At 36.1% G+C, this 13,078-nt stretch overlaps 3 protein-coding genes across 3 annotated transcripts; 2 read left to right on the forward strand and 1 right to left on the reverse strand.

Moving 5' to 3' along the window:
* The first annotated feature begins 2,206 nt into the window (after window positions 1-2,206).
* Window positions 2,207-3,283, forward strand: LOC7496958 (putative ripening-related protein 1). Its single transcript, XM_002320087.4, has one exon. The coding sequence runs from the start codon at window positions 2,454-2,456 to the stop codon at window positions 3,087-3,089; it is 636 nt and encodes a 211-aa protein (XP_002320123.3). The 5' UTR covers window positions 2,207-2,453; the 3' UTR covers window positions 3,090-3,283.
* Window positions 3,284-4,893: 1,610 nt separating this feature from the next.
* On the forward strand, window positions 4,894-6,745 carry LOC7496959 (putative ripening-related protein 1). Its single transcript, XM_002320088.3, has 2 exons — window positions 4,894-5,506; window positions 6,260-6,745. The coding sequence occupies exons 1-2, from the start codon at window positions 4,943-4,945 to the stop codon at window positions 6,743-6,745; spliced, it is 1,050 nt and encodes a 349-aa protein (XP_002320124.2). The 5' UTR covers window positions 4,894-4,942.
* Window positions 6,746-7,289: 544 nt separating this feature from the next.
* LOC7496961 (AT-hook motif nuclear-localized protein 9) lies at window positions 7,290-12,439 on the reverse strand. The gene is made up of 5 exons (XM_002320749.4): window positions 10,836-12,439; window positions 9,714-9,781; window positions 8,954-9,085; window positions 8,176-8,337; window positions 7,290-7,791 (listed from the first exon to the last, which is right to left on the reverse strand). The coding sequence occupies exons 1-5, from the start codon at window positions 11,248-11,250 to the stop codon at window positions 7,558-7,560; spliced, it is 1,011 nt and encodes a 336-aa protein (XP_002320785.1). The 5' UTR covers window positions 11,251-12,439; the 3' UTR covers window positions 7,290-7,557.
* Between the last annotated feature and the right edge of the window lie 639 nt (window positions 12,440-13,078).

The raw sequence follows: 13,078 nt of genomic DNA on the forward strand, positions 1-13,078 counted from the left end.
TGCCCCAACAGGACTAAACTCTGTCCCATACAAAATTTATCTAGCCCAGATGTACTTTCATTTAGGTTTGCTAGAGTTTCTAAAATTCCGAAGTCATTGTCATAGAACAAAGACAGAAACTCATCCATGAATTCAAGAACAAGGCTAGTGTGCCGTAACATAAATAGCCTCCTGTCTTTAAACTCGCCTGTTTAATTGTACTGTCTTCAACTGATCTTTTCGATTGTGCTCTCAACTTCAGCAGATATTTCCCCATCTATAAACTTTTAATTGATTAGGTTTATTAGATTTTAGAGACATCTAATATCTTACATAAACAGAACAAAAAGTTTAGATTTTTGCGAGGATAAAGAAGGGCTTGAATTCATCTATATTCCCATTATACCTTTCATTAAAATTGTTTTGATTGAATTTAAATAATTAATTATTTACTAAAGTTCAATTAGGAAAAATAATTAATCTCGTCATTAACTGTTAACATGTGTTCACCACCAGTGTCCAGCCACACAAAAACAACCCTCACACTGAACAACCTTCAAAAAGGTGGAGATGGTGATGCACAACAAAAATATGATAACTGTCAATGAATTAATTCAAACTAAAATATAAGTTGTTAGGTGAGTTTTTAAGATATTATTTATATTATTCTTTAACACATCACTTTAAGTGAAAGTTTTTTGGGCTTGAAACTTAAACAGACTCACAAAACTTTGTGTTTAATTTTTATTAAATAAATAGAGATGATGAGATTCGGACTCGTGACCGCTTGGTCATTAAAACTAATACCATGTCAAATAACCAATTCAACCTAAAACTTAAGCTGTTAGGTAAGATTTCAAGACATGATTTATATTATTCTCTAATAATAACTAATATCACTCGGATAATACACCTGTGGTGTGGTGGTACTTTCAACTGGATGGTACAACCATGGGAATAGATGCTTGAACTTCATAAATATCCATGGTAATGGAAAGATGGTTAAGGCCATGGTAGTTGATGAGTGACTCTACAATGAGATGTGATTCTGACCATCATTACCAGCCTCGTTGCAATAACAACATAGAAGCCTCAAAAGCAGTTTGGAAAGCCCTGGGAGTGCCTGGAATTGACTGGGGTGAAATGGAAATATAATGGTCCAATGCATGATCTATCATATCTGCAGTCTTGTTGTACTTGTATCTGTTTGATGCACACTCTAGATTATATTCTCTGTTTAAACGTCTAATGGAGCTAGAAGGAGTTGCAAGATTATGTCTGTGAATCTATATTATGAAGATGCGATTCCATGACATTTTGATTTAGTGGGAACAAAAACTCTTCTCCAAAAAAATTGTCAAGTTCAATCCAATTAGGTGGCCTGCATTCAGCCTATATGATCCTCTATTAAATATGAAGATTCTTTTCTTGAAAAAGCTTTTTAGTCCTAATGATTCTGCCATTAAGTAGCCAAATATCGCAGCAGTTATTTTTAATCAAGTCAGAAATACCAATATTTTTAGAAAGACCATGCATGATGCAACTAAGAAAAAGCAAAGAACTCACCGCAGGATGAGCTTCAAACTTATTATTGGTTTTGCTTTGAGTTGAGATTGATTCTAAAAAAAACTCAAGCTTCAATTGAAACTAACAAGCCAAAAGGGTGTGACAGCATTTGGTTTCAATCACTTGGAAATGAGGATCATGGACAGGAAAAGCACCCACTGGATATCAGATGACATAATTTTTAATGTTTTCATAAAATGAGAATTCTAAAAACATGGAAAACCAGAGAGACTATTGATTTAAAGCTTCTCTAGCACCATAAATGAGGCTCAAAGATTACAGAAGCCGTTGAAAAATTTCAGGTAGCAACTCAGGGTATATTGCCACTACCAGAAAATTTATTTCAGCTTATGATTGCATAAAGATAATCCAACATATAGTAAACACAGCTGATATATTTCGTGTAAAAAGTGCCTTTCCATGTTTAAAGATAAATATTTTAAAGCTGGTACTCTGAGGCTCTAAACGAATGGTCTAAAATTACTCAAGCAGACAAACTATTGATCATGGATTTATGATGCAGATGTGACAAGATGATCTTTTGAGATTTCCTTGCCACGAGACATTGTGATGCGACTGAGCAGGAATCGTTCCTACCTGCATATCGGATACGATGCCTTTCAGCAGTTTATCAAAAAAGATGAAGACAGCAGTCATATATAATAAACACATAAAAGAGGGTAAATAATTGGAAGTGGAATATTAGTTCACACTATATCAGGACAGGACAATCGTGTTGATAGTATCCTGAGGCAGACGCTGCGTGCTTCCACAATTCTGATGCCTTTATATTGTTTTTATTAACAAAACCAAGTTTCGAAGAAAACTCAGAAGGGAAAACAGTATAGCTGGTCATTTTGTAATATTTCAAGAGTAACGTGGTAAATTTCATAAGGTCATTGCTATAAATGCAGGCTAGGATATCCTGTCCAGCAAACTCATTTAAGGCAATAACAGATATACAGAAGAGTGAGAGAATGAAGGCTTTTAGCATGAAAAACTCTGTTTTTCTCCTAGCCATTCTAGTCTTAACCTATACTTTACACATTGAAGCTCAGCAATGCCATCCAAGCGGCCGAATCAGGGGAACGAATCCTCCTCCGGACCAATGCAACCAAGAGAATGATTCGGACTGTTGCAAAAACGGCAAGTACTACACAACCTACAAATGTTCACCGCCGGCGTCCAGCAGCACAAAAGCAACCCTTACCCTGAACAGCTTTCAGAAGGGTGGGGATGGAGGTGCACCATCAGAGTGTGACAATCAATACCACTCCGATGACACACCTGTGGTGGCGCTTTCAACTGGATGGTATAGCAACGGGAATAGATGCTTAAACTACATAAATATCCATGGTAATGGAAAGAGTGTTAAGGCCATGGTAGTTGATGAATGCGACTCTACAATGGGATGTGATTCTGACCATGATTATCAGCCTCCTTGTCCTAACAACATCGTGGATGCTTCGAAAGCTGTTTGGAAAGCATTGGGAGTTCCTGAAAGCGACTGGGGTGAAATGGATATTTACTGGTCTGATGCCTGATCCGATACCTGTGGCTTTCTCATTTTTTTGTGGCATCTGGTTGATGCATACCCTATACCATGTAACCGGTACATTGTGTGTTAAAGCAAGAAAAGGGTTGTAATATTATGTTTATCTTTATCCATAAAATCCTAATTCTGAAAATGTGACTCTGTTTTTATTTGAATAAAAGAAATGATGTCTTCAACAAGAACTGTTAGCTTGATCAGGCTACTGATTATACAAGCATTTAATGACTACACTGTGACAGCCTCTGAATTCTCAAACGAATCAGCTATCAGCTTCCCCTCACGAGACAGGGGGGAGGACATGAGAAAGTTTGTGGAAACTTCCATGCTGAAGTCACATTTGCTTACAAGATATCATGCTTTCAGGCAGATAAATTAACTACAGAAATTTTCGTTGAATTAACAAGCCGCGCATTATTATCTTAGGCTAACAAATTACACACGTACGTCAGTGAGATTTCAGTCGAAATCCAATGTAGATCGAGAAAAGGTTAATGGGAAATTCTAGTCTATTTAATCAAAATTTGTCAGAAATTTACCGAAGGAAAGTTGAATATAAGGTATGGCACCATAATGATGCTGAGATTTTTTTCTGAGACTATTATGTCAGGTTTGAACTTGAAGATCGATTAATTACCTCATGAAACTGGATTGAAAATGATCTGAAGTCTAAACAGTGTTCATATAAACAGTGAAGGAGTTGTTTTTTTTCTTTTAGATTTTTTTCCTTTCCTCGAATGAATTTTTTCACAATTTATTTTATTTTGTTTTTTATAAGATTATCACAATTTCAAACAAAAATCTTTATATTTAGTTGATGTTTAATTTTTGTAAGCACATATTTTTGTTATCATTTCATTAAATTAGAGATAGTTAGAAAAAATTTAAACTCAGTGGAGTCTATGGTCAGTATCGTGGATTTGACAGGTTAAACCATAAAACTCAGGTCGATCTAATATGTCATTATCTCAATGTTAAAAAAAAAATTTCATCTTCATTATTTTAAAAAACAAACCACATTTTCTAACGATCATTCGTGTTATCTTCGGACCAACCAAGTTGATTAGATCACGTCAAGAATGCTAATTTTTAACCTAGGTTAAGTAAGGAATTAGGTCGAGAGGTTTCAAGATTGATCGTCTAGATCGAGCTCTTTTTTGTCTTTTTTTTTTAAATTCCATCTTCTAATTTGTTTTTTCTTTTGATTAAATCTTTTTTGCCCTTTTGTTTTTCAATTTAATCATTCAATATTTGATTAATTTTAAATTGTCTTCATAACTTGTTTTGATTTGCTTTTTGTGAGGTTATTTCAGTTTCAAATAAAAATCATGATATTTGATTGGTGCTTAAATTTATAAATATCTATTTTTATTATCGTATCATTAAATAAAAAATAATTTTTTTTTTAAAAATAAAATTATTAAACATAATAAAATTTATGATCCGGTTACGGGGCAGAGTCGTGTTATTGCAACATTAAAATACTCTTGAATTTCATCAGAAAAGATTATTAAAGGAGTCTGCATAAAACAACCACACAAAAACAAACGACAATTATTCTGATGGTGCCACTTTTTGGTCCGTCAGGCGGACGTTGAATGCCGCCACACTTAATTCTGATGCCTTTATTTTGATTTTGCTGGAAAACCCAAGTAGCACAATGCCATTTTAACCATCAAAATTCAAACGATAAGGAAAACAGACGTGCCTGGTCATTCTATAATATTCTGACAGTAATGGGATCAGCTCATTGTTATAAATACTGACGGCCGGGGAAATCCTATCCTACGTCAAACACAATAAGCAAAACAACTAATAGGGGCCAGGCAGAATTAGTTGAGGAGAATGAAGGTTTTTAGCATGAAGAATTCTGTTCTTCTCCTAATCGTTCTCCTTTTAACATACTCTTTAGACATTGAAGCTCAGCAATGCCGTCCAAGTGGCCAAATTAGGGGCAGGAAGCCACCTCCCAACCAATGCAACCAAGAAAATGATTCAGATTGTTGTAAAGACGGCAAGTACTACACAACTTATAAATGTTCACCACAGGTGACTAGCCACACCAAAGCCTTCCTCACTCTGAACAGTTTTGAGGCAGGTGGTGATGGTGGTGGTCCATCAGAATGTGACAAGCAGTACCATTCTGATGATACACCAGTTGCTGCATTATCAACTGGATGGTTTAATCATAAGAGTAGGTGCCATAACAACATCACCATAACAGCAAACGGACGCAGTGTTGCAGCCATGGTTGTCGACGAGTGCGACTCGACTATGGGATGCGATGAAGTCCATGATTATCAGCCGCCATGTGATAACAACATTGTTGATGCTTCAAAGGCGGTGTGGAAAGCTTTGGGCGTGCCGGAAGATAATTGGGGTTGGCTTGAAATTACATGGACTGATCATGCTTAGTTTTCATATCATTTTCCTATGAACAAAAATATCATCCCTAGTATTATTGCTGTTTAACTACATGGAAGTTTGTAGCCTTGCAGATTTTCTGTAGTGAATCACGCTAATTAATATCATATCTATTCACTTCAATATTGAAGGTATAAATCTTATTAGCAGTAATGTTTAGCATTTCTCAGCAGTGATTAAACCAAGATGCTACCCTGCTATTTCATATCTACAACTCTGTCCATACACAACCCCAGAATATTCAGCATTGGAATCTACTTGATAAAGCTACCTAGTACATGGACATGTTGACGTGATGCGATCATTACAAGAATCAAACGACTTATAGGTTCACTTGGATACTTTTTTCCTATTATTAATTAATAAAGAAGATTACATTGGTGGCATCGTTGTTTCTGCTCGAGTACATGTTCTACAAACATTACTTGTCGAGTCATTGCCATGCTGTCAATCTGTTTTTAGTCACCTTGTAAAAACGGCCCTGTCACCAGTAATTTAAAAAGGAGAAATCCATTATGCCAGCCATGGATTGTTTATTACGAAGCTCATTGTCGAAGTCTATTACTTCTGCATATTGTTTATCACTTAAGGCAATCTCTATATATAGCCTCCATCATTCGCTTTATGCATCAAGTGCCAAAGATTGAGGACAAAATGAAGAATTTCAGCTTGGCACTGTACATAATTATGTTACTCGTGCTCTTTGTTACAAATTCTTTCTGGGAGATTGAAGCCAAGGCTTGCAAGCCTAGTGGCAAAATTAGAGGCAAAAAACCACCTCCAAAAAAATGCAACAAAGAGAACGACTCTGTTTGCTGCGCCGAAGGCGAGCTTTACTCAACCTTCAATTGTTCACCACCAGTCACTCATCATACCAAGGCATATCTCACTCTCAACAGCTTCGAGAAGAATGGAGATGGCGGAGGTCCATCTGAATGTGACAAAAAATTCCATTCTGATGACATACCAATTGTGGCACTCTCGACCGGTTGGTTTCACAAGAAAGGTAGGTGTTTCAACAACATCACCATTAGCGGTAACGGACGCAAAGTGAAGGCCATGGTGGTGGATGAGTGTGACTCCATGAGAGGTTGCGATGAAGCCCATGATTATCAACCTCCATGTGATAACAACATTGTTGATGCTTCAAAGGCTGTCTGGGTAGCCTTGGGTGTGCCTAGTGATGACTGGGGTGGTTTAGATATTACCTGGTCTGATGCTTGATTCGCGCCACAGGTTTTAGTTTTTTAACAATGTCTTTTGGTTTTACAAAATCTTGCACGATTGTTTTTCTTGTGGGTCAATTAACAGGAAATTTTCAAGGTAACAAATAATGTGTTCAACGATAGTTGATTGAAATTCTACGAATAAGAAGAGATATTTGCATGGAAACTGGGAGAAGCTTAAGAATCGCTAACATTTTCTACTTCAATTTCTTTATTGTTGTTTGTTTTGTGCCTGTTTGCACGTTGGTTGCTGATATGCGCTTGTTTTTTTCTGCTCTTGCTCTCGTCCTTGTCAACGAAGAAAAAGGAAAGGAAGAAGAAGAAATTCAAAGGTTATGTCACTTGTGTCTCTCTATGACCACGGCCTATAAATCACATAAAGAAAAGAACTGAAAGATTATAACCAGAACAAAGCAGCATTTCTATTTCTGTGGAAAAATTGAGGGAAGGATAAAAAAGCAATCTGCTGATTTGTACAGGACAATGACATGCTTGCCCAATAACAACAGAAAGAGTGACGTTACCAAGATATGAAGAATCACTAAGCCTAAGTGCCCTGTAGGATAGAAAAAAGCTTTTACCTCCAGAAAAACAGATAAGTTGAAATAACACTAAAACGTGGAACTACAATGTCATTAAGCTACATAAGATGAGTTCGACCCATGGTCAATCATAAGTAAATGAAGCGAGAAATGTCAAGTGCAGAATCAGATGTCCTCAATCTTCATCATTGGACTTCAGAAGATTATATTCAAGCTGTGCTGAAACAGGAAATTATATACATTGCTCACAGTTTAATCAACAGAATCTTTATCCACGCATCAGATCAATGTCAACATGGGTGCTACGCATATCCACTGGCCGTGAACCAGGCCAGACGCCCATAGAGGAGGTTGGAGTAAGATTTTGACTTGGTTGAACACTAGTTGGAGTTACTGGATTCTCAACTGTCTGATGGTCCGAGTCTCTGGCTCCTTCTGGACCTTCCACTTTCTTGTTCTTTGTCTTTGAACCACCACCCCACAAGAAACTCCCGACTATCACCTGGAATCACATCAAATAAGTAAAGCATTTTACATCATGACATAAATCATGCCTGATTTTATCATGGACTCATGGCATAAACATAATGCCTAACTATCAAGCACAAAGCAAAGGGCTAATTTGCAACAGACAATCAAGGCAAAACATTCCCTGCCTCATTCTACCATGGACAATGAAATTAATTTGAACTGAAACTTTATTAACAAAGTACATCTACTTCTGTGCGATTATTGAATGCCTGTTGATAAAACTTTCACATTTATATCAAAATGGCACTAAATCCATTTAATATCTCACCATCGATAAGTTTTATGACCAATTTAAGGATTGCAGTTTTGAGTGCAAAGCGCGTATACTAGAGAGCCAGAACAAGCAAAATGTTACCTGAACAGGGCTTGCTGCAATAAGCACTCCACCAACTCCTCCACCGATAACACGACCATCAGGACTAGCAAGGGAGACACTCAAACCACCAGATCGATTGCGAGAGCCACCATCATTAGTGAGCAGGTAAGAGCCTGACAAGCATAAAATCTCAAAGCGTCCCTATAGAAACAAACAAAAAAGGGATTCAGTTGATATAAGATCCGCAAAAGATAGAGAAAGAGAACAACCAGATATCTCAAAGCAAAGGCCTAAAATAAGGGTGACAGGTCTGCACATCTAGTTGAGTAGTTACAAGATGAGAGTTTTATTATAAAAACAAATGAGTGTTCATGTCAATCTACGTCCCTATCTGTACATGGTGGATTTGGAGGGCAGGGAACGATACATTGATCACTTAATGCCAGAATGGTCTCAAAAATTCACTAGCAAAAAAAGAAGAAGTTATCCAGCTATCATAGAGTCTAAATCCCTAAACAACCAACAAAGACTTGTGCAGAGTGAGCATTTAACAAGTTCTAGAAGCAAAACCACTTTTCACATGGCGAGTTCGTCCAAATCAAAATAAGTCAGATTAACCTTTCCTAAATTCAAAGAACTCCTTGTATCAGTCATTGAGAAGAGAGGATCCATAATGCCCGATGCATATGCTTGGGTCAAACAACAAGTGTCAATTAGGATAACACCTTTAGTCACAAGCTTCTATGGATGTGAGCATATTCTTGAAGCTTGACCTCCAGGTATAAAGCTCACACATCTAAAGATTAAGAAATCAGACCTCATATGTGACAGTGCCTCCAGAGGTTGATGGCTGACGTAGAGTCACGGTAGAAACAGCACCATTTGCTGACAAGATGCATACAGCTCTTGGACCCTGCTGTGAGAATGACATTATTTTTGTTGCAATGTCCTGCAGAAGAAGTTTGCATTTTCAATAGGAAAGAAACAAATGCCAATAGAACCAAAATATCAAAGGACACTGATGAAGCAAGCATGCTGGGGTAAGATAAACAACAAATCAGGCGTTATTGTTTTCTTTTTTCCATGTAGAGATTGTTCTTGGGTGCGTGCATTATGTTGCACCAGATAAAGACTAAATGATATAGACAATAGCCATCAGAGAAAGAATAAATGAAATAGATACTAGTCATCAGAGAACGATCAAATGATATCAGACCAGCCAAGAGTAGATCCTTTTTATTTCTTTTTCATCTATATTTTCATCTGAATTTTGTTGCACACCAATGTCATCTGCATACTCCTGCTTCATCCTTCTCAAATTCTCTCTTAGAACACAATAAATAGGCTGCTGTAGTATCATCAGAGCACTTGGTGCGTCCTATTTGCTAGTAAAGATTTTATAACACAAGTTAATATGTTGCATCAACCCTGCTCCATCCAGCCACATCATAGGTTGACCAGAATAATTATAGAGGGAACAGCGTGTTGCTATAGCTTTTGGCCCTTTTCAAATAAATGCTACAAGGTAGACAAAAAAAAAAAAAAAAAAACAGATTATTAAATAAGAAACAGCATACTTCTCCTACTGCAATAGTGATGATATGTGGAGTAAAACCCATCCCAGCCGAACCAGACAGCCACTCACCTAGCAAAACAATTACAGTTTGCATCATTCAAATACCGCAAGGACAAGAGCAGAAAAAACAAACTTAAGTTCAAATTATAGATCTCAGATAAATCCACCAACACTTGGGTCTCATTTTAATAGGATCACTCTTAGACAGTTAATGTATGAAAGAATTTTGAAATTATCCAGGAATTGAACACCTCTAGATACCCATATCAAAGATACACAAACAATTAAATACAAGCATAACATGTATTTTTTGTTATGCGCGCGCGTGCCCATATGTACATAAACACGTATAGCAAACGCTGCTGCATGTGGAATTTTCAGCACCTTCGAACACTATAAATTAGGTCATAATTTTTCATCAAGAACATAATTTTGCAATCCAGGATGCTTTATCAACTGCTGCTATGGCTTCTCCTTGAAGCTTCATCTATATTAATGGTTAACTTGGAGACTTGTTTACTGACCTCACCTGTGTTAGCTGCTTATAATATGCGCTTTACAGTTGACTAAAGGTTGCATTACTAACTAATCATTTCTTTTTCTTTCTTTTCTTTTTTCTTTTTCTTTCTGAATACTAAGTTAATAGCCCATCATTTTAAATTAAATTAACCTATTTTTGGCTCTGTTTATCCCTACTTGATCTAGGTTAGAATGTCACTGGATGCATCTAATAGTTTTTAAATTCTACTCGTGCAATTTCACCTCTAAGTATATGAAAGAGAAGCATTCAAGATTTTGTGCACTTCCTGGCATGTTTGAATTGTAATGACAGAATCTTCTCCTTAAGTAAGAACCTATGATTCATCTCGGATGAATGACAAGCAATTTGGTCAACTATTTTAGATTAAAAAGAAGATCACTCACAGTACAGAAGTTGCATTATGATGCTTGAAATTTTTTTAATTAAAGCATGCAACATGATCCCTTACACAAAGCGGTAATATTTCATCTGCATGTCGACACAATGACACAAGGCAATAACCTTTTCAGTAAAATCCAGCATCAATTCATCCAAGTCCATCTAAACGAAACACAAAGAGCAACTTTTACAAAGAAATCTTACCAAGGGAAGCCAATTGTTGCTTCCTCCCAGTCCCTGGTGGCCGCCCTCTACCCCGCTTCTGGGATGGGGTTATTGTCCCTGGATGAGTAGACAATGAGGAAGACAGTGCCAATGATACAGCCCCATCAGGTCCATATTTCCGGGGCCTTCCCCTTTTTCTTTTTACAGGTTCACCGGAGGGTGGCATTGTAGATGGCACACCCACATTGACTCCATGGGGTGAAATTGCTACTGGATGCTCCATTGGTAATGTCGATCCCATGGTATTGGCTCCAATATTTGGTTGAAATGCTACATTTGTGTTAGATAAAGTATTTATGTTAGATGAAACATTCATACTACCAGAACTAGTTATCCCTCTGTGCATATAAAATGAGGCAGAGCCCGAAATCGCCATAGCATCCCTTCGATCCATGCATGTACTACTTGCTAGTCTCGCTCCCGAGAAAATTGAACCTGATTTTCAATTATTTGCAAAAATAGATTTCTCCTATCTTCTTTGAATTTTAGTGAGAAACCTTAGTATGAACAGCGAGGAAGGGAACTTTTCTACACGGTATGCCTTCGAGGCAAATGATGGGGACAAGTGCTATAGAGAGTACTGGATCATACAGCTCACATTCTAAAAAAAATGTACTTCAATTCAAGCTGGGCAAAACTACAAAAGCAACATTTTCTCAAGAGATGAGAACCTAACAAGCTAGAAATGCAGAAAAAAGCAAAGAAAAGAACTCCAAGGTTTAAAGAAACTTAAAAAAGGAAGAGATTGTAAACAGCAAAATTAAATAATTAAAAAAGGCTAAATAAATGGGAAAGCGAAGAATCTTAAGCAACAAGAAGGGGAAGGAAAAGAAATTGAAATCTGAGAATCTAGGAACTTAAAAGGTAAGACAAAAATGCTAGCTAATTTTTACAGCTTACCAAACCAAACAAGAAACAACATAGAAAATATATATTAAAAAAAAACCCTTCATTTTGAAGATAAACAGGTCCACAATCTCACCAAACCATTACTCGAAAAAACCTTAAAGATGAAGCCAAACCCCAAAACCAACACAAGATTTGCCTCAAGTCAATGCCACTGTCTAAACGACTCAAAGCCCAGAATTTGAAAATGTAAAGACAACCCTTTTTCTCTCCCAGACCAAGAAGTTGAAAACTAACAAGGACAAAAACAATAACTCAAAATAATGAACGGTGTTAAAAGTCGAACACTTTTCAACTCTGCAGTGGAAAGTTTTGAAAAAAAACATACGAGGAGAGACATTAAAGGTCGAGCAGTTTTGTTCAGGACTGATAATGTACACAAAGAAAGAAAGGGCATAAGAATGAGTGTGTGAAGGAAGAAGTAATTATTCCTAGCTCTCTTTAACACAAGTCCTTATCAGAACGCACATTTCTATGGCAGACCTCTCTCTCTCTCTCTCTCTCTCTCTGTTCTAAGTTCTAATAAATAAAAAAGCTTTATCCAAAAAAAGCTTTATCATCTCTGTATCTCTCTCTCTCTCGTTGAGTGATGATGATTTGCTTTCTTGGTTTTAATAGAGTTAGAGAAACAAACAAAAACTTTGAACAGAAAAAATGGTTATTCTTGGATAATACTGAATATCTTCTATCTTTCAAAATTATGAATACTTCTGGCTGTGCATGTGTAGCACTAGCAACTGGTGTGCCAGAACTTCCTTTCCAATCCGCAGCCATTGGAGCGTGAAAAACCCCCCCTGTTCTTTTCTTTTCTTTTCTCTTATATTAAAAAAAAAATACATAACCTTAATCCTTGGCAGAGAGTATTTATTTTTTAAAATAATTTTTACTTGAAAATATATTAAAATAATATTTTTTTATTTTTAAAAATTATTTTTAACATCAACACATTAAAATATTTAAAAACACTAAAAAAATATTAATTTAAAATAAAGAAAAAAATAAAATTTTTTTAATATTTTTCAAAAACACTTTTAAAATGCATAAACAAACAGGTTCTGCTGATAAATCCCAGAAGAACTCGGTTTGGATTGAGTTATGTGGAGATAAAACTAAATGAGATAAATATTAACGTTTTTTTTTCTCTATTCCTTACCGAAATAAACATTAACTAAACTAAAAATAGTTGTGGAATAATAAATAATTTTTAGAATATATATTTTATATAAAACAAGCTTTAAAACATAAAGATACATACAAGTACCTTCGAAATTTATAGAATAAAAATAAAAATTATGTCAAAATTCTAAAATCCTTGT

This window comes from Populus trichocarpa, chromosome 14 (genome assembly GCF_000002775.5).
Source record: "Populus trichocarpa isolate Nisqually-1 chromosome 14, P.trichocarpa_v4.1, whole genome shotgun sequence".
Taxonomy (NCBI): Eukaryota; Viridiplantae; Streptophyta; class Magnoliopsida; order Malpighiales; family Salicaceae; genus Populus; species Populus trichocarpa.